Raw genomic sequence first — 19,706 nt, 5'->3', positions numbered from 1 at the left:
AGCCAAGTAAGTCTATCACCAGCAAGTCTACAGGACCATGTATATCTCAGGACTAATCTTTTCTTTTCGTCCCTCATTCATTCAATCATCCAACAAATATTTGTCCTGGACTTGTATGCCTGGCACTTTTCTAGGTACTGAAGAATCAACAGTGAACAAAACAAAGTCCCTGTCTTCATGGAGTTTACAGTCAAGTAGGGGGAGGGAGGCAATAAAACAACTTGATACATAAACTATGTCATGTTGGAAGGCAATAAATGCCAGGGAAAACTATTAAACAGGGGAGTGGGGTATAGTGGTGGGTGGTTTGCTATATAAAACCGGGGTCAGTGCCAGCATCAACAATGGCGACATTAGAGTAAGGAGCTGGAGGACGGAGGGTGGTGAGAGGAATGGTGTTCAGGAAGAAGGAACAGCACAGGCAGGGGCCCTGAGTGGGGAGTGGCCTGGGGTGTCTGAGAAACAGTTACCAGGCAGAGGAGTGGGGCATGAGGTCAGAGGGGACAAGGGGCAGGAGCACCCCAAGGGCTGTGAAGGCCATTGTTAAGCCCTGGCCCGTCCCCCAGGGAGATAGGGCATTGCAGGGTCTGGAGAGGAAGAGCTCGAACAATGTCTCTCTGGCATCTGTGTTGGGTACAGACTGCAGGGGCCGAGGGGAGGGACGTGGAACCCTGCCTGAAGGCTGCCGTGATGGCCCAGGGGAAGGGTAATGGTGAGTGGGACCCAAAAATGGCCATGGAGGTGGTGGGGAGAAGTTGGATTCTGGCTGCATTTTGGAGGTAGCAACAACCAGATTTGCTGGTGGGTTCAAGTGGGGTGTGAGAGAGAAAGAAGACTCAGGATGATTCCTAGGTTTGGGCCCAGCAAGCAGAAGGACGGAGAAGCCATTTTCTAAGACAGGGAAGTCTGACAGGAGCAGGTTTGTCGGGAGGCACAGCTAGGGGTGCAACCATGGCTCGTGTTAGCCTTCAGTTACCAAACGGAACTGTGGAGCAGGTGGGTGGCCCAGGCTGGAAGGGACAGGTGGGACCAGGTGGTAGGTGCTGTGCCAAGCCCCCGCTGGCTGGAGTGTAGACAGAGCAGAAAGTGACCTGAGGCCCCCAGCAGCTGGAGGTGGGGGGAGAGGCCATAAGGTGGGAGGAGGCCCAGGCCGAGCCTCTGAGAAAGGGTGTGTGAGGGAGGGGGAAGTGATCCCTGAGGACAGAATTACCACTAGATTTGGCCACGCGGAGCCATCAGTGACCTTAGAAAGCAGCTTGGCCGGAGCGGTGGCGCAAAGCCCTGGCTGCCACGGGCTGGGGAGAGGATGGGAGGACAGGAGCTGGGAGCAGCAAGGACGGACGACTTGACTCTTTCGAGCAGTTTTGCTGGTAAAAGGAGCAGAAAAATGGGGCACTCGCTGGAGGGAAAGGGGGCCAGGAGAAGCTTTTTTTCTTTTTTTTTAAGACGTGAAAAAAAATCTTAATTGCTTTTGTTAATTTAAGTTTTATTCATTTTTGAACAGGTAATATATTCCCATGATCCCAAACACCAAAGATTCCAAAGACCATTTAGGAAAATATTCTCCTTCCTCCCCCTGTGCCTGTCCCAGTCCTCAGGCACTCAGCTCCTCGCCCTGGAGACCACCAGTGTCATCAGTTCCTTACGTGACCTCCCAGAGCTACTTTCTGCATAAACTAGCATTATGTTACTAATTTTCTCTCTTTTTCACACAAATGGTAGCATCCCATACACACTGCTTGTACCTTGCATTTTTATATATTTTATTTTATTTTTTGGTAACAAAGTGGTCTCACTTTGTCACCCAGGCTAGAATGCAGTGGCTGATCATAGCTCACAGCAATCTAGAACACCTGGGCTTGAGATCCTCCTGCCTCAGCCTCTCAAGTAGCTGGGACTACAGGTATGCACCACTACACCTGGCTAATTGATTCAAAATATTTTTGTAGAGATGGGGTCTTGCTATGTTGTCCATGCTGGTCTCAAACTCCTGGCCTCAAGCGATCCTCCTGCCTCAGCCTCCCAAATTGCTGGGATTACAGGTGTGAGCCACTGTGCCTGGTTTCCATTTTTAGATTTAACAATGTATCCTGAATATCATTCTACATCAACACAAAGAGCATTCTCACTCTTTTTTTTTTTTTTTTTTTTTTTGAGACAGAGTCTCACTTCATTGCCCAGGCTAGAGTGCCGTGGCATCAGCCTAGCTCACAGCAACCTCCAACTCCTGGCTCAAGCAATCCTCCTGCCTCAGCCTCCCGAGTAGCTGGGACTACAGGCATGCGTCACCATGCTTGGCTAATTTTTTCTATATGTTTTTAGTTGTCCAGCTAATTTCTTTCTATTTTTAGTAGAGATGGGGTCTCACTCTTGCTCAGGCTGGTCTCGAACTCCTGACCTTGAGCGATCCTCCCGCCTCAGCCTCCCAGAGTGCTAGGATTACAGGTGTGAGCCACCACCCCCGGCCTTCATTCTTTCTTTATGCCTTAATATTTTTCTGTTGTGTGATATACCATGTGTCTTTTCCAGCCTGCACTCTCCTGATGGACAGTCATTTGAGATCGGTTCTGTTAGTACCTCCCTTTTACAGAGGCCATGAGGCACCGAGAGGTTCATTGTGACGCCGTGGGAGCTCCGTGCCCCTGGTCACCCCATGTGACTCTCCTTCTCCTGCCTTGATTAGGTTCCAAACCTATTTCTCCCTCACTCCTATACCCTCAGCCATTATTTTGTTACCCTTTTGTTCATTTAAACAACACATATTTACAAGCTGAGGTCATGCACCAGGCACTGGGCGAGGCCAGAGGGTACGGACAGACATGATAGAGAAGTCCTCTGCTGTCACAGTTTGCAGATTAAGTCATGTGTATTTGTTTGTAAGCCACCTCAAATCTTCCATGGAGTGATGTGGAGAATTAACAAAGAGGCCCGATCCCTGTTTTTACCAACGAGTAAACCAGACGTGCCAATAAATCACTGTTGCAATCCCGTGAGCTGAATACCGTAACAGAAGCCTGGGAACCCTCCACACTGAACGCCTCAGCGCCGGCCGAATCCCTGCAGCCTGGCCCGGCTCCAGCTTCCCAGCTCAGAGGTGAGGGCGCACCACCAGCCAGTGGCTAAAGCTCTCAGGCATTGGTTCCTCCCACTCCTGTCCCCACCCCCAGGCCATCCCACCCGTTCTACCCCTTGAAGACCTCTGGACTCGGCCCAGCTCTGCTCGACACGGCTCCCAGCCTTGCTCCGGCCTTCTCTTGCCCAGGCCACATAGTAACCTCCTCCCTGATCTTCCAGTCTCCACCCCCGCCCCTTCCCACCCGACGTGCACCCAGCTGATGTGTCCCTGTGTCATGTCCCCGTCCTAACATTCTTAGGCTTCTCTTTGTTGCCCGTGGGCTAATGTCATGGTGGGGGCAGAGCCAGTGGTTAGGATCATGGGCTCTGGAGCCTGAGTCCCAGCTTTGCCACATACTGGCTATGTGACCTTGAATGACCTACTTAACTTCTCTTTCCTTGGATGAGGCAAAATGAGACAATGAGATAAACAAGACTGATGAATGATAGTGAGATAAATGAGATAATGACAATAGCTTCTACATTACAGAGCTGTTGTGAGGATAAAAGTTAATACATGTAAAGCACTTAAACAGTGCTTGACATATCGTAAGTGCTCAATAAATGTTAGCTGCTAATATTATAATAAGGTCCTCTAATCTGGACTCAGCTTAGGTCTCCAACTTCATAGTTTATCAGTTCTCATCTTCCGTGTAAATCAGCTGAGATTCTTTTGATTACCTAAAAGCACAAACTCAGTCTCTCTCCCTCTCTCTCAATCTAACCCCCCCTCCCCAAAGCACTCTGTGCTAAAACTGGGCCCAAGGCCCAGTTTTTCTTTCCCATTAGATCTCCAACAGCTGGGCAGGACAGTATGTTGAATGAATGAGAAAAGCATCACCTTTGGGTTCTGCTGGACGAGTGGGAGTTTTCCAGGTAAAGAAGAGGTGATTGAGGCTATAACAGGGCTTGTTGCATCCATGGTGCTGGAGGCTCCCAGAGCCTGGAGGACAGAAGGGAAGTGAGGCTGGAGAGGAAGGGTGGGTTCAGTCCAGACTTTTCTGTGTGGGCAAAGGAGATTCATGAAGAGAAGGCTTTTGTGACAGTATGAAGGTCACTTGCAGAAGAGACTGAGGCCAGGGTCAGGGTGTGTAGCTAAGCTCCAGGGGAGCAAGGAAAATGTTTGAACCAAAGCAGCAGCAGTGGGAATGGAATAAAGAGGGAGATTTGAGAGCTATTTTAGAGAAAGAATGCTTCGTAGGAATGCGTTAGGGGATTCTGGGAATAAAGAGCTGAAGTAGCATTTGCTCCTGCCCTCAAGTAGTTTGAATTCTATAGAAGGAGACCCTGTAAGTGGAAACAGATGCAGGGAAGGCCAGATTTAGCATCACTACAGCCAGTCTTGTTGAGAGGTCTCTGTGCTCGTGAAATTAGCAAATTAAAACATCCTGTATTTCCCAATGTCTCTGTCATCTACCCCATGAATCTTTTTAAGTTTTCTTTTTTTTTTTTTTAAGGCTGGTCAAGTGGAGCAGTGGGAGTGGAAGGAACAAAGGCATCTGTAATTGGTTGTGATCAATTAGTTGTAAACACCACTGCACTTGGACCAACTTAAGTTTTCAAATTGTTATTAAGGCCAGACGTGGTGGCTCACGCCTGTAATCCTAGCACTCTGGGAGGCTGAGGTGGGCGGATCGTTTGAGCTCAGGAGTTCGAGACCAGCCTGAGCAAGAGCGAGACCCCATCCCTACTAAAAATAGAAAGAAATTATATGGACAGCTAAAAATATATATAGAAAAAAAAAATTAGCCGGGCATGGTGGTGCATGCCTGTAGTCCCAGCTACTCGGGAGGCTGAGACAGGAGGATTGCTTGAGCTCAGGAGTTTGAGGTTGCTGTGAGCTAGGCTGACGCCACGGCACTCACTCTAGCCTGGGCAACAGAGTGAGACTCTGTCTCAAAAAAAAAAAAATTGTTATTAAAACACACTACAGGCTGGTCCGATTGTAGTGGGTTATCAGAACTTACTAACATTAGTATCACTAAAGTTGGTACACAACCTCCTACTGCTAAATTTGACTGGCTTTTAAAACACACACACCCACACCCACACACTACAGTTTATTTCCATACCCTACCAACTTATATTTTTAAAAAATTTTTTCCTTATTAATTTATTATTTTTTTTTTTAGAGACTGACATGATGATCATAGCTCACTGCAGCCTGGAACTCCTGGGCTCAAGCGATCCTCCCGCCTCAGCCTCCCGAGTATCTGGGACTACAGGTGACAGCCACCAAGCCTGGCTAATTTTTTCTATTTTTAGTAGACATGGGGGTCTCATTCTTGCTCAGGCTGGTCTCGAACTCCTGCGCTCAAAGGATCCACCCTTCTCGGCCTCCTGGAGTGCTAGGATTACAGGCGCGAGCCACCCCGGCGGCCCAATGCAAAAATCTTAAGGGTTGAGTTCAATGAGTTTTGACAACTGTATACGTCGTGTTACTACCACCTGAAAGAAGATGCAGAACATTTCTGTCGCCCCAGAAAGGTCCCTAGCGTCCCTTTCCTGTCAATTCTCCCTGTCACCGGAGTGCTGACGGGCTTTAAACATATTATATTTGCGGGTTTTTTCTTTTTACCTAAAAGATGGCCAATATAGGTTTGCGTTTTAAAAGGACGGCTCCGGCTGCTGTGCAGACAAGGGCTTGAGACCAGCAAGGAGGGTACAGGGCAGGCTACAGACGACCCCGCCTGGATTGCCAGGAGGTCGCCTAGCAACCAGGAGGCGCTGTCGACGGGCCGACGGCTCCGCGCAGGGTCAAGAAGGAGGCCCCGCCCCGCCCCGCGCAAGAGCCCGTGGGCAGCCCCGCCCTGCGCGGGAGCGGGCGGAGGCTTCTTATTGGCCGGTCCCCCGGAAGCGACGGATTCGGAATCTTGCCCGCAGTCTTGCGAGCTGGCGCGGCTGTGTGCGGTGCGGGGCGAGCGGTGCGGGCACGTGGCGGGGCGGGCGCGCACACCACTACAGCTGAACCGAGAGTTCCTCCTGGCTGGGCCTGTTTTGTCCTGTTGCAGTAGCGGAGCATGGCCCGCGCCGGGCACCCCAGACCGTACTGCGCAGCCCACCGCTAGCCTGGGGGCGGTCTCAGCGTTTGGGACGGGACCGAGGGTGCTTGGGGGTCCCCACCGCCCCAGGCCCTGGTGCGTGACTGACCCTCCGGTTCCCAGAGCCCCCGGCGCAGGCCGAGATGTTCGTTCTCGTGGAGATGGTGGACACCGTGCGGATCCCCCCGTGGCAGTTTGAGAGGAAGCTCAACGACTCCATTGCTGAGGAGCTGAACAAGAAGTTGGCCAACAAGGTACTGGGTCTACGAGCTGGCGGGCTGACCTTGGCACGGGAGGACCCAGCACTGCCCACCCGGCCGCTGCAGCCTTGGCCTTTTGGTCATGCCAAGCCTTGGCCCTGGGCAAGTAGCTTAATGTTTCTGGACCTCGTTTTCCTCACCGTGAAACGGTTTAGGGGATATAGCGGTTGGAGGATGTTGGAGGGGATCGAAAGACAGGATGGGCTTGAAAAAGGGCGTTGTAACGGGAGGTGCTGGATTCCACACTTCCAAATTACTTTGCAACGTTAGGCAAGTTACTTACCCGCTCTGGGCCTCAGCTTCCCTTTGTAAAGTGGGGATAAAATGTTGCTATCCTACCTACTATGCATTGTTTTTGTGAACATGGACCTTTCTAGTAGTTTAGAATTAACTGTCAGGTTTATCCACTCCTGCCATGCTTGAGTGCCTTACTGCCAGCTGGTGAGCCGCCTTCCCACTGCTCTTTCTGGAGTAACCCTCCCTCAGTTATTCTGTGTGATGCCACTCTCCTTCCTGAGCACTTACCACACTCTTATTTTCTTGTTTGTTTACTTGGTTACTGTTTTTCTCTTTCCCTCTCTCCCAGGGAAGGGACCTTATCTTTTCCCCTGCAGTATCCCCACATTGAGCCAGAGCCTGGCACAGAGTTCCTTAATTGTCTGTTGATTGAATGAATCAGACCAGTTTCTGCTCTGCAGTGTCCTATGAAGGACAGGTGTGCACACACCTGCGGAAGAAAGGCACTGCGGGAGGAGTGGGCAGGCGGCTTTGTTGAGATGGCGAGCTGAAATCTGATGGTGAGGAGGAGCCAACCAGTGGATTCGCTATTGGGGTGGGTGGGGCTGGGTGGAGAGAAGAACTATGCAGGCAGGGAACGGGGTGTGCAAAGGCCCTGTGGAAAAAGGGCCTGTCCCCTTGGGCAGTGGAGGCAAGGGGTGGGGCCAGGTCACAGCCCTGTGGGACTTCATAGTCAGGGTGTTGGTCTTCATCCGTACAGCAGCAGGAGGCTGAGAAGGAACCAGAAAGAGGAAGATTGGCTGGCTTTAGACATGAGGCAGGTTCCTTCAAAAGAGGCTGGGATTGGTCAGGTGTGGTGGCTCACGCCTGTAATCCTAGCACTCTGGGAGGCTGAGGTGGAAGGATTGCTTGACCTCAGGAGTTCCAGACCAGCCTCTGTGAGAGAGATGCCATCTCTACAAAAAATAGAGAAAAAAAAAAAAATTAGTCAGGTGTTGTAGCATGCCTGTAGTCCCAGCTACTCGAGAGGCTGAGGCAGGAGGATCGCTTGAGCCCAGGAGTTGGAGGTTGCAGTGAGCTATGATGATGCCACTGTACTCTATCCATGGTGACAGAGTGAGACTCTGTCTTTTTTTGTTTGTCTGTTTTTTGAGACAGAGTCTCACTCTGTTGCCCAGGCTAGAGTGCTGTGGCGTCAGCCTAGCTCATAACAACCTCAAACTCCTGGGCTCAAGCAATCCTGCTGCCTCAGCCTCCCGAGTAGCTGGGACTACAGGCATGCTCCACCATGCCCGGCTAATTTTTCTATATATATTTTTATCTGTCCATATAATTTCTTTCTATTTTTAGTAGAGACGGGGTCTCGCTCTTGCTCAGGCTGGTCTTGAACTCTTGAGCTCAAATAATCCGTCCGCCTCGGCCTCCCGGAGTGTTAGGATTACAGGCATGAGCCACCTCGCCCAGCCTGAGACTCTGTCTTAAAAAAAGAAAAAAAGGGCTGGGGTTGAAGGAGGAAGGTGTACAGTTTTGGGGGTTGTTAGGCGGTGGAGAGAACTCCTGGGGTCCTCAGTTGATGGCTCTGGTTACTTTGTGAAGTAGAAGGTGAGGGGGACTGTGGGGGATGAGGTAAGACCTCATGGAGAGAGAAGGTGTGAAAAGTCCAAGAAGGGAGTGTAGTCCCTTTGGGGCACAGGTCCTGTCGAGACGAGTCTGTCTATATTTGAATGGTTGAGTCATTTGAGGGGAGACCACACGGAAGACGTCTGTGGTCCCTCGAAGGGTGTAGTTCTTGTGCTTCCAAAGTCACCTGGACTCTGGCCTCATCCTGGTGAGGTCTGGCCCCAGCTCTGAGTTCTCTGAGCTTCCCAATAATCACTGGACAGTTCCTGCAAGGTTTGTAATTGGGTGGTGATAACATTAGTGGCAGATAAGCAGACGCTGAGTAGCCAGTCATTTGGAACACCATGGTCTGGACGTGTGATTTCTGCCGAATCTCAGGGCCTTGGCCATGTGTCCCTCTGCCGGCTGCGGTCCCTGTGGCTGTGTCTGTGTGTCAGATGTGAGCATAATGGAGACGAGCTGTGGTTCTGACGCTAAGCTGTGAGCTCCAGCAGAGACTTGGAGAAAGCGTAGGTTTAACCAGGGGTCCGTCCCATCCTCTCTAGGAATAACCAGGAGCCCTGGTGACCATTCTCTCTAGCATGTGAGCCCGGCACTAGGATAGGGTTTCACATCCATTATCTCTCTTTATTCAGCAGCCCCAGAGCCTGGTATTTCATTTTTGCAGATGGAAAGACTGAGACTCAGAGAGGGGAGGTGACCCCCTTGGTTGTCACACAGTGCGTGGTGAAGCTGGCCTTGGAACCTTGATCTGTCTTGTCACCAGAGGCCCTGCTCTTTCCAGAGCTCTACATCCTCCTGAGGTTTCTGGCCATGGTTACTTCCAGCAGAGCCCTGACTCATTTCCGCCTGAAGAGGGGGATAATCATGGCTTGCTTGTGGTTGTGAGGGGCTCAGAGTCACTCTGTGTGTACCTGTGCACACAGGTCGTATACAACGTGGGACTCTGCATCTGTCTGTTTGACATCACCAAACTGGAGGATGCCTACGTGTTCCCAGGGGACGGTGCATCACACACCAAAGGTGGGTATGTTCTCTTCCTAAGATGTTAGTTTTCTTGGGGCTCAGTTTTCTGTAGCAAAAGGTCAAGCCAAAGCCAAGTATGGTGGTGTACCTGTAGTCCCAGCCACCCAGGAGGCTGAGGCAAGAGGATCACTTGAGCCCAGGAGTTCAAGGCCAGCCTGAGAAATAGTGAGACCCTGTATCTAAGTTAAAAAAAAAAAAAAAAAAATTAGGATGTAAAATAAGGGCTAGGTACAGTGGCTCACACGTATAATCCCCAGCACTTTGGGAAGCTAAGACAGGAGAATCATTTGAGGCCAGGAGTTCAAGACTAGGCTGGGCAACATAGACCCTGTCTCTGCAAAAAATAGAAAAATCAGCCAGGCATGGTGGTGCATACCTGTAGTCCCAGCTACTCAGGAGCCTGAGGCAGGAGGAGCTCTTCAGCCCAGGAGTTTGAGGTTGCAGTGAGCTGTGATGATGCTGTATCTTGGGCAAAAGAGTAAGACTCTATCTCAATTAAAATAAGGTCAGTCCATGGAGAGGGTTGGAGGGTGGTGGGAGTCCTACGGCTGAGTCCTGAAGCTGCCAGACATTGACTTGGTGGCAATGGACAGACTCTTCCCCTCTCTGGGCCTCATCTGTAAGACCCAAGAGATGGACTAGGGGATTCTCAGGGCCTCTCCAGCTCTGATATTGTGGCTCTATGTCTATGTCCGTTTTGGTCTCACCTTCTACTGAGCCCACTCTCTGCCCGGCCCCTGGGCTGCTCACTGCCTGGTGGGGGGAGACAGGCCAGGCAGAGAGGACCCTGTGGAGTGGTCATCACTGGGCTAGGGGGTGTGTAGAGTGGAGGGAAGGGGGACTTTGAGAGCAGGAGGATGTAGCAGGTAAGAGTGTGGCCTTGGGATTCAAGCCCAACTCTTCCACTTATTAGCTGTGTGTCCGAGCAGACTAGGGAACCTCTCTGTGCCTCTGTGTCTTCATCTGTAAATTGCAATTAACAGTAGCTTTTATATTCCAGGACCTGGAGGGGTCAGGAAAAATACATATATCTATGTATTCCAGGACTATGGTGAGGATTAAGGGGTTAATGCCTGTAAAGGACAGGACCTTGGCACTTAGTGAGTGCTCAGTGGCTGATTGACTTGGATTGTTTCTCCCGATTCTGTGGGTCAGTGGGTGGCATTCTTCCAGACTGGCTGGGCCAGGGCTGGATGGTCTAGGATGGCCTCCCATTCTGGTCGTTGGCAGATGGTGGGTCTGGGGGCCTGGGCTGGGCTGGCTCGTCTCTGCCCCACGTGGTCTAACCTTGCTGTAGGCCAGACTGGGCTTGGTGCTTTCAAGGTTCCAAAGCTTAACGCACAGACTCTTCTTCGAGCCTCTGCTTAGATCCCGTTGGTCAAAGCAGGTCAGATGGCCAAGGCCAGGGTCAAGGGATGGAGAAATAGATGCCACTGCTGGATGGAAGAAGGTGCAGTCACATTGCAAAGGGCTGTGCATCTGGGATGGGAGATGTAGATCCCTGAAGGAGGGAGGAGTAGAAAGAGCCACCTTGAGAGGAACTGTGACTGCCAGTCAAGGAAGGTGTGAGCCCGGGCAGCCTCTCAGGAAGGGGAAGAGCATTCTTCACTTTCCTGTCTGGGCCAAGCCCAGCCCGAGGTGGAGGGTGAGAGGGCCGTGGAGGGGGTGCAGGGCAGTCAGAGTGTAGTCGTGTGGCTTTGCCAGCCACTGGGCACTCGTGAGAAACGCAGATCCTCGGCCTGCCCAGACCTGCTGAGCGGGGTGAGCCCAAAGACTGTGTTAACAAGGTGCCAGGTGATTGTCACACATGCCCACTCTTGAGGAGCCCTGCCATAGTCCCTCCTGGCCAGCCTCTTAGCACAGAGATGCCCGAGAATTCCAGAATGTGCTGAGACTGCCTGGTGTCTGTGTCCAGCCATCCAGAGACTTAAACAGTTTCCATAGATTTTGGCGTGCTCTACGGAGAGCCCTGAGAAACAGGCGTGTACAGACTGGGAGCATTTGCACTGGGACACGAATAAGACCATGGTGTTGAAAGCAACCACAGGGCTTCTGCGTACGGAGAACGAGGTCGAGCTGAGCACCATCTCTGCATTTGCACAGGGGCCTTGGTTGTCTAGGAGGCGAGAGGAAACAGGTACCAGAACTTCGAGAAAAACTAGGAGGAAAAAATGAAGTTCAGTTCGAGGAGGTTCTGTCCATCCAGTGGCTTGTTTCTGTGGCACTTGGTGTAAGATTTACACTGTTGATTTTTATCATCCACACACCCCCAGCCTGGGGCACCCTTTTATTGGGAGCTGGGTGGAGATGTGTGGTAACACATGGACCTAGATTTGAATTCCGGCTCTTGCCCCCCTGGATGGGGATCTTGGGCAGGTAACTCCACCTCTCTCTGCCTCAGTTTCCTCATCTGTACACTGGGGTTAACACTTGTGACTATAAAGCTGGGCATGGTGGCGCATGCCTGTAGTCCCAGTTACTCAGAAGGCTGAGGCAGGAGGATCACTTGAGCCCAGGAGTTTGAGGCTATAGTGAGCTATGACGGTGCCACTGCACTCCAGCCTGGGTGACAGAGACCCTGTCTCTTAACAACAGCAAAAAAAAACCCACTTGCAACCGTAAAGCTCGTCAAGGCCTGTCGAGCACTGTTCAGGGTGCTACTTTGTGGTGGGGCTCAATGCCCAGCTTCAAGGCTGACCCCCGACCCCAGGCACCTGTCACACTTCTGTCCCCATCTCAGCAGGGCTGTGGCCCAGCGAGTGCTGAGGGAGGGGCTTAGAGGACCTGGCTTGCCACGCGTGTCCTTTGCTTTGGGAATATTCATTTGCCAGGTGCCTGCTACTTCCACGCCCTGTGGCATTACCTCTCCGAGACGCTTCCCCGTCTGTACAAACCCTGTGATAGCAATGGCGCCGCCCTCGCATACGGCTGCGAGGAGCAGACCAGCAAGCCTCTGAGAAGCCTTTGGCCAGCACCCGGCACGCAGTAGATGCTCACGGATGTCAGCCTTTGTGATTCGGACACTGACCCCAATTGGCCAGGCTTGTCGCCTGGTGCCAGCCCCCTGTTCTCCATGCCCTCCAAGCCCAGGACCTGCCTTGCGCCCCCCGCCCCAAGCTGGGTTCGGGGCCCTGCTCTCAGCTCCAGAGCTGCCTTCACGGCATCGTTTGCTTTTATCTTTTTTCTATTGGCGTAAAATACACATAACAAAGGTTACCACTTTAAACGTAAGTGTACAGTTCAGTGGCATTAAGCACATTCACATTGTTTTTTTGTGTTTTATTCTTGAGTTATTTTTTCTCCTCAGTATTTACCACAGTTGTTTATTTTTTTGATACCACAGTTTTAAAACTAAACATTTTATTTATCTATCTTCTTTATTTCTCTCATTAGAATGGAAACTGCACAAAGAGAGGGACTTTCTGGTCTGCTTTGTTCACCGTTACAGACCCACTGCTTAGAATAGTGACAGACATATGCGAAGGCACTCAGTAGGTATTTGTCAAATGAATGAAGGAAAAGGGTAGACATTTCCAAGAGGCAAATTTTACTCTTTAATGAAAAACTTTATAATAAGCAGAGCTGCTTGGCAACATAATCACATTCAAAATGTACAGAACGCTACTTCTTGTTTTTTTTTTTGGTGAGACAGAGTCTCACTGTGTTGCCCAGGCTAGAGTGCCGTGGCATCAGCCTAGCTCACAGCAACCTCAAACTCCTGGGCTCAAGCGATCCTACTGCCTCAGCCTCCCGAGTAGCTGGGACTACAGGCATGCGCCACCATGCTCGGCTAATTTTTTATATATATTTTTTTAGTTGTCCAGATAATTTCTTTCTATTTTTAGTAGAGATGGGGTCTCGCTCTTGCTCAGGCTGGTCTCAAACTCCCAAGCTCAAACGATCCACCCGCCTCGGCCTCCCAGAGTGCTAGGATTACAGGCGTGAGCCACCGCGCCCGGCCAGAACGCTGCTTCTTGAACAGCTGTTACTTCATCCAGTCTTCACAAGGCCCCAGGATAGGAGGAGGCCTGGGCAGAGACTATGATGCCTGTTCAAGAAGAAATAGTCCAGACAGATGACAAGGACTCGCCAAAGTTCAGCCACCTGGCCAGTGTGGGTGCAGCTGTGGATGAATGTTGGCCCTGGGAGAGGCTGGGGGGCGATGCAGCGTGGTGGCAGTTGGGTTTAAAGGACCTCTGTTGCCAGAAGGCATGAGGATCTCCGAAGGGGAGGCTGAGTCAAAGGTGACTGGAACAGAGGCAGCAGCAGGGGAGTGGGAGAGCGACAAGGCTGATCTCTAAGCGGATTTGGCTCAGGCCTGGGGAGGGCAGCTGAGTTGCCCAGCGACAGTATTCTGTGCTTGGGGCCGACTGGTCACTCAAGTCTGTACATAATCTCCGGTGGCAGAACTGGATAGGCAACCTCGAGAGACCAGCGAGTCCACTGCTGGTCTTCAGGGTCTGTGAGGACTGTGGTGATCGTTGGGGACAGCAACCATGTTCGTGTGTTTATCCCCAGCTTCTAGAGAGCCTAGAGTATAGAGGGAGCGCACGTGTTTTTGTTCGAGGCATACACACAAGAATGCCTGTGCTCAGACCAGAAACCGAGGCTGAGGGCTGAGGGCGCACAGACAGGAGGGGCGTGAAATAACAGCAGTTCCGAGGTAGAAGCAGAGGAATTTTCCTGGGACTCAGCAGGACACGCAGCCCGAGTGCTAACGCAGGTGGCGGTTAGCTCTTTCCAGAAGGGGTTAAGCACATTCAGGTTGTGCTACCCTCATCACCCTCCATCTCCAGAATGTTTTTACCTTCCCAAACTGAGGCTCGCCGGCCATCAAACACTACCTCCCACTGCCCAGCCCCGGCGCCCACCATTCTGCTCTCTGTTTGACTACTCTGGGCACTTCACATAAGTGGAATCGTGTAGTATTTGTCCTTTTTATAGAAACTCACCACGTCCCAAGGCAGCCTTACTTATCCCGGGACAAATTTTGTTTAAGCCCATGACTAAGAACGAGGCTTCTCTTCCTGACGGTCTTTGGAGCCCTCCTCTGGCTTCCCAGCCTCCCACCTGGAGGCCGAACATCCCGGAACCTCAGGTGGGCTCCTGTGCGATGAGCCCCAGACCCAGCGTGTCCTCTGTGTGCTTTAATTGAGATGTAATTCACGCCCCACAGAGCCTACAGTTCAGTGGGTTTTAGTGTGTCCAGAGTTGTGCAGCCGTCACCGCTGTCTAATCCCACGTTTTATCACCCCAAGAAACCCCACGCCCGCTAGCAGTCAGTCCTTATTCTTCCCCTCACCCAGCCCTGGCGACACTAACTTACCGCTGTGGATTTGCCGATTCTGGAAACTTAGGTAAGTAGAATCGTATACGATGTGGCTCTCATGACTGGCTTCGTTCTCAAGGTTCACCCACGTTGCAGCATGTGTCAGAATTTCCTTTGCAAGGCTGAGTAGCACCCCGTCCCGTGTGCGCCGAGGTTTGTTTGTGCATTCCTCTGTCGGTGGACTCGGGTTGCCCGCCCTTTGCTTTTGGATGTGGTTGTCCCAGACCGGGGCTCCCCGGGCACAGGATTGTGTGCTGTCCCGCCCCCGTGAGCTCAGCGGCCAAACCAGGCTTTGCACAAACCTGGTTCAGGCTCTGTGAGGGTTTATTAAACCGAACTGACCACTGGGTCATGTGGGGGACGGGGTTTTTCCACCCTGCGGGTAAGTGACCCTTGGCTGCCCTCTTGTGCTCTCCAGAAGGTCAGCACGAGGCGTGGTCATCATCAAGGTGGCTCTGAGGGCTCATGCTTGTCTCCTCGTGGGGAGGGGGCGGCTGCCTCTCCTTTCCTCATGCCTTGCTGTCCCGGGGAGCCGGGGGTCCTGCTGTCCTGGGCGCCATGCCGGAAGCCTGTGTTTGGAGGTTTAACCTGCCCGGGAAGGCAGGCTTCAACCTGTGGTCCTGTCTGGTGGCTACAGCTAGACTTGGAGGCTCCCCATGGCAGAACGGGCAGAACAGCTGTGTGGCTGTGAGCAGGTTACTCGGGCTGTCTGAGCTGCTTCCTTCTCCTCACGGTGGGAAGGTGACATCTGGCACAGGTGGAGCATGACAGCAGGCAGCCAACAGCAGGGGACAGGACAGCTCCATGCTTATTCTCAGCCCAGCATTGGATGAACCCTTTGGGGCTTTAAGCAGGGGGCCAGGAGTGGCAAGTGACATACGGTCAGTCTGTGATATGAGCACAGACCGTGTTTGGTATCTTCCTTGGGGTGAGGTCAGTGGGGACCACCTAGGGCAGGCCTTGAAAACCCACAGAGGCGTTTTGCTGGACTGTCAGCCCGCAGCTCCCGATACCGGCGTTTTTAGCATCCTGTTCCAGGTCAGAGCTGTGCCTGCGGCAGAGTTTGCCAGGCAGGAGGAGACAGGGAACTTGTTTCCAAGCCTGGTCCCCTTTGCCAGTTGCTTCTGTCCTATTTAGAATTTAAAGGAGAGAGCCTGGAGGAAGGTTGGAATTGACTTTGGAGTCACGGGGGGCACAGAGTCTGGCCGAGTGTGCTTATCTGGTGGATCTGGGAACCGAGCTGCGACCTTGCAGGGATGGAGGGAGGGTCCCTCTGGTTCAGCTGACAGGCCTGGGTTTGCAGGAGGACATGGCATGGACCCCTGGTAGCTCCTGGGACAGCCATGGAGGCCTCGCTGGCACGCGAGGGTTGACATTGGAGAGCATGGTGGCCCATCTCAGTGGCCATCCTCGAGTCACTGATTTGCTTCCTTCATTTCCAGTCCATTTTCGCTACGTGGTGTTCCATCCGTTCCTGGACGAGATTCTGATTGGGAAGATCAAAGGCTGCAGCCTGGAGGGAGTACACGGTAACAGCTGGGAGCACGCGGGGGGCAGGTGGCCTGTGCCCGTCCCTGTGGTGGTGGGGGGCGAGTACTTAGCCCCCTCTCGCTTTCACGTATCGAGTGAGGACCTCAGTCGGCGGTGAGGTTTCACTGTGAGGCCGGATCTCAGGACGTCAGGGTGGGCACTGAAGCTGGTGGAAGTGACCGGGGGTCTGTGGTGCCTGCTGGTCCCTGTTGTGTGCAGTGCCCACCTCAGGTTTTGGGGGCCAGTTGCTTGGGGCTCAGTGGGTGATGTAGGCAGAAGCTAGGCCTCAAGGTGGGAAGGGACCCAGATTTCCATGGTGACACCTGCCCCCTGGGCAGCACCAGGTAGGGGGCTTAGCCTGTCAAGTAGCCAGCCGCCTTGTTTGTCCACTGGTAACCCCTGTCCCATGCTGTCACCTTCATTTCCTCCAGTCTCTCTAGGGTTCTTCGATGACATCCTCATCCCTCCGGAGTCGCTACAGCAGCCAGCCAAGTTGTATCCTCCCAAGGCTAAAGTGGGTCACAGAGGAGCTCAGGCCTCTCTAAGGGAAGTCCTCCCGCCTCGGGTGGGCCCCTGGGTGCTGTGATCTGGCGCGACTGGGCTCCGTGCCTGCCCCTTTGCCCCAGAAGCACCGACCTGCCTGTGCCCCCCGGCGTGGACCACGATGTCCGCATGCCTGTCTCTCCCTGGGCTGTCGGGCTTGGTTGTATAGCTTGTGCACTGCACACCGTTAGGGCTGTGGCATCCTGGGGGGCACCATTCTCTTCTGGTTCACTTGTCTTAGGTTGTCCCTGCAGGAATCATCTCAAAGCCTCCCCTGGGAGGTTCGTCTTGGCTGCCTGGGGCGTGAGGCCTCGCCTGTGTGCCCAGTCTGGGGCCAGGCTGTTTCCCTCTCCGGGGCCCCCGTTGCCCTGGTCCCACCCCTCGCCTTGCCGCACTGAGGTGGTCTGTTTCTGTGGGGATGTCGATAATCTGAGACTACTCACTGGGAGGGACTGTGTCCTGTCACGACTGTCCCCGCAGTGCCAGCGTGGGTACCTGGCACAGAGGGAGGACCCGGCGGTGGGACCGCCACCAGAGGGCAGTGTGGCTTCTCCGTGTGGGCCCTGTGGAGGGAGATGGGGGGCAGAGGGGCTGGCTGGGCCTGGGTGTGTGGGGGAAAACCTGGTCCAGGCTGGTCCTCTCACAGCTGTGGGCCCTCGGGCAGGTGACCTCCTGCCCCACCACAACCTCTTGAAAACTGGGCAAGTCTCTGAGTGCCTATCGGATTGTCAGGACGCGTGGGTAAGCACAGGTGTGGGCACCGCAGGCAGCAGGAGGCCCCGGTCGTTCCCGTCTGAAGAGGTGGGATTCGCTGTCTCCCTTCCTTCCTGCTCTCATGCTGAAGACGTGTGTGTGTCCCTGGCCCTGGTGCCTGGCAGGGGGGCCCCGGGTTTCCCGTGCTGGGTCCGGCACCTGAGCACCACTCCTCCCCGTGGGCCCAGGCCTTGCATGTGGGGCTGGGACCTGCTTTTGCTGTGACTTTCCAGACAAAGTGATCCCAACCTGGGATTGGTTTTTACTGGGGGGTTTGCTGCGGGAGGACCCGCACCCCCACGCTCAGCTCCACCACGGCCTGGTTGTTGCCTTGACTTTGGGTCCCCCAGTGATGAGGCAGAGCAGGTATGGGTGTGGGAGTACGAGACGGAGGAAGGAGCGCATGACTTGTACATGGACACCGGTGAGGAGATCCGCTTCCGGGTAGTGGACGAGAGCTTTGTGGACACGTCCCCCACAGGACCGAGCTCGGCTGAGGCCACCTCTTCCAGTGAGGAGCCGCCAAAGAAGGAGGCCCCGTACACACTTGTGGTAAGAGGTCCAGCTGGCGCGGAGGCTGCTGCTCGGAGAGTCCAGGAGTGCAGCGTGGGCCCTGCTCCCAGAACCCCCCACCCCCCAGCGGGTCATGGTCCTTGCCCTGTGGGCTTGGCCTGGTCACTTCTCCCTGGAGAGCCTGCTTCCATAGGTTGGGGCTGTGAGGGGACAAAGCTGCCTGTTGGGGAGGGTGGATACATCAGCCCTGCTTGCAAGAGGGACAGAGCTCAGGCTGGACAAAGCCCCTGATAAAAGAGGCTTTGAGGGAGAAATAAACCAAGGAAGGGGCTTGGGAGACATCAAAACCCTGAGATCAAAGGTAGGGCCCCAAGGCACGGTAACCTCCAGGGCCACTTCCCTCCGCCCCTATTTGGAGGCTGGGCCTTATGGTGGCTTGGCCTTTCTGGTAGGACTAAACCACAGTGGCTCAGGAGGGCATGGCTGGGACTGGCCTGGGGGTGAGGAGGGTGCCTGACCCCACTGAGGCCTTGGAGCCAGCAAACCTGCGCTTTCCTTTCTCAGGAGAGGAGTCTGCCCTGGCTGGAGTGGCTCCTCATTCCCCCAAAGCCTCCTGGCTGTTGTGTGCCCTGCCTTTGCCTACGCCAAGCCTGCTGGGTGCTGGGAAGGGTGGGCCCATGACCTCCTGTCCCAGTTGGCTCAAGCCCTGAGTGTCGATGAATGTGCCTGTTCTTTCTCTCCTGGCAGGGATCCATCAGTGAGCCAGGCCTGGGCCTTCTCTCCTGGTGGACCAGCAACTAGCCCTGGGGCTCGACAGTCGACCCTGCCCATTGGCAGACCCTGCCCCAGCCCTAGGAAGGTGGTGCGGCCAGCTGTGAAGACCACAGCAGCTGAGGCTGATGCTCCCCGCAGCTAGACAGGGAGAGAGGGACCAGAAGTGCCTGCCAGCATGTCCCCCATGCTATTCCTGGTCCTGCTCCTCCTCCCAGAGCTGCTACTGAAGTCCTGCCATCCCCACAGACTTCTGGCTTTCAGCAGAGACAATAAACAAGGTCAGCATCAGTAGGGAAGGGCCACCCTTGTCTTAACGGTCGACGTCATGACGTAAGGTTAGTGAGTTGCCGTAGCATGTCCTCCCTCACCCCAGATCACTTGTGCAGATGGCCTCTCCCAACCCCTACAGAAGGGCAGGACTTGGGGGCTGTGACATCCAGGCTGCCTCAGGCTGGGCTTTGGGCCCTGGAAGCTGCCAGTTGCTAACTGGGTCTGAAATATAAGGAGCGATCACCTTCCCACCAGCTTTAGAAGAAAGAGTAACCCGAGTCAGCCAAACCAGCTCCTGCTCAAGAAGCGGAAGCCATGGACTCTGGTGACCATACCGTGTCATCTCCCACCTCCCTCCGTGTCATGGTACAGCAAGAAGCCTGGGGCCAGCTGACACTCAGATGTCAGCCACTGCCATGAGCACCCCGCAGGTCCTCTGGTGACACCCTGGATCTGGGCCCCACATCACTTGCTCAGAATGGTTTTGGCAGCTTCCTCCTGCCCTTTCTCCCACATCTGCTGACACCAGGACACTCATTTTGCAGTAAGTCTTGTCCTGGAGATGGGGCCTACTGCCCTGGGTTTTTGGCTCTAATGGGACAACAGAATGGAGGTGCTGGAAGCGTGTGTGCCTGGGGCTCTGCTTCCCTAAAAGGAGGGGAAAAGAAAAAAAAAAAAAAAAAGACAGTGCTTTGT

General features: G+C 53.7%; 1 protein-coding gene across 3 annotated transcripts; it reads left to right on the top strand.

The window, feature by feature from the left end:
* The first annotated feature begins 5,998 nt into the window (after positions 1 to 5,998).
* Positions 5,999 to 19,018, top strand: POLR3H (RNA polymerase III subunit H). Of its 3 annotated transcripts, XM_069490438.1 has the most exons (7): positions 5,999 to 6,409; positions 9,199 to 9,295; positions 14,557 to 14,655; positions 16,070 to 16,156; positions 16,589 to 16,652; positions 17,804 to 18,005; positions 18,714 to 19,018. In XM_069490438.1, exons 1-7 carry the CDS (start codon positions 6,299 to 6,301, stop codon positions 18,765 to 18,767), a joined length of 714 nt encoding a protein of 237 aa, XP_069346539.1. In that variant the 5' UTR covers positions 5,999 to 6,298; the 3' UTR covers positions 18,768 to 19,018. The 3 variants fall into 3 exon arrangements, with proteins under 3 accessions (XP_069346539.1, XP_069346540.1, XP_069346541.1); XM_069490439.1 differs by lacking the exon at positions 14,557 to 14,655; XM_069490440.1 differs by lacking the exons at positions 14,557 to 14,655; positions 16,070 to 16,156.
* The last annotated feature ends 688 nt before the right edge of the window (positions 19,019 to 19,706 follow it).

Source organism: Eulemur rufifrons, chromosome 16, assembly GCF_041146395.1.
Source record: "Eulemur rufifrons isolate Redbay chromosome 16, OSU_ERuf_1, whole genome shotgun sequence".
Taxonomy (NCBI): domain Eukaryota; kingdom Metazoa; phylum Chordata; class Mammalia; order Primates; family Lemuridae; genus Eulemur; species Eulemur rufifrons.
This window is presented reverse-complemented; position numbering and strand designations above follow the sequence as displayed.

Excerpts from the sequence above, each read along its gene's own strand:
- POLR3H (XM_069490438.1), top strand. The coding sequence starts at position 6,299 with ATGTTCGTTCTCGTGGAGATGGTGGACACCGTGCGGATCCCCCCGTGG. Across the intron at positions 9,296-14,556 it reads CGGTGCATCACACACCAAAG|AAACCCCACGCCCGCTAGCA; the intron begins GTGGGTATGTTC and ends TATCACCCCAAG. Across the intron at positions 14,656-16,069 it reads TGCCGATTCTGGAAACTTAG|TCCATTTTCGCTACGTGGTG; the intron begins GTAAGTAGAATC and ends CTTCATTTCCAG.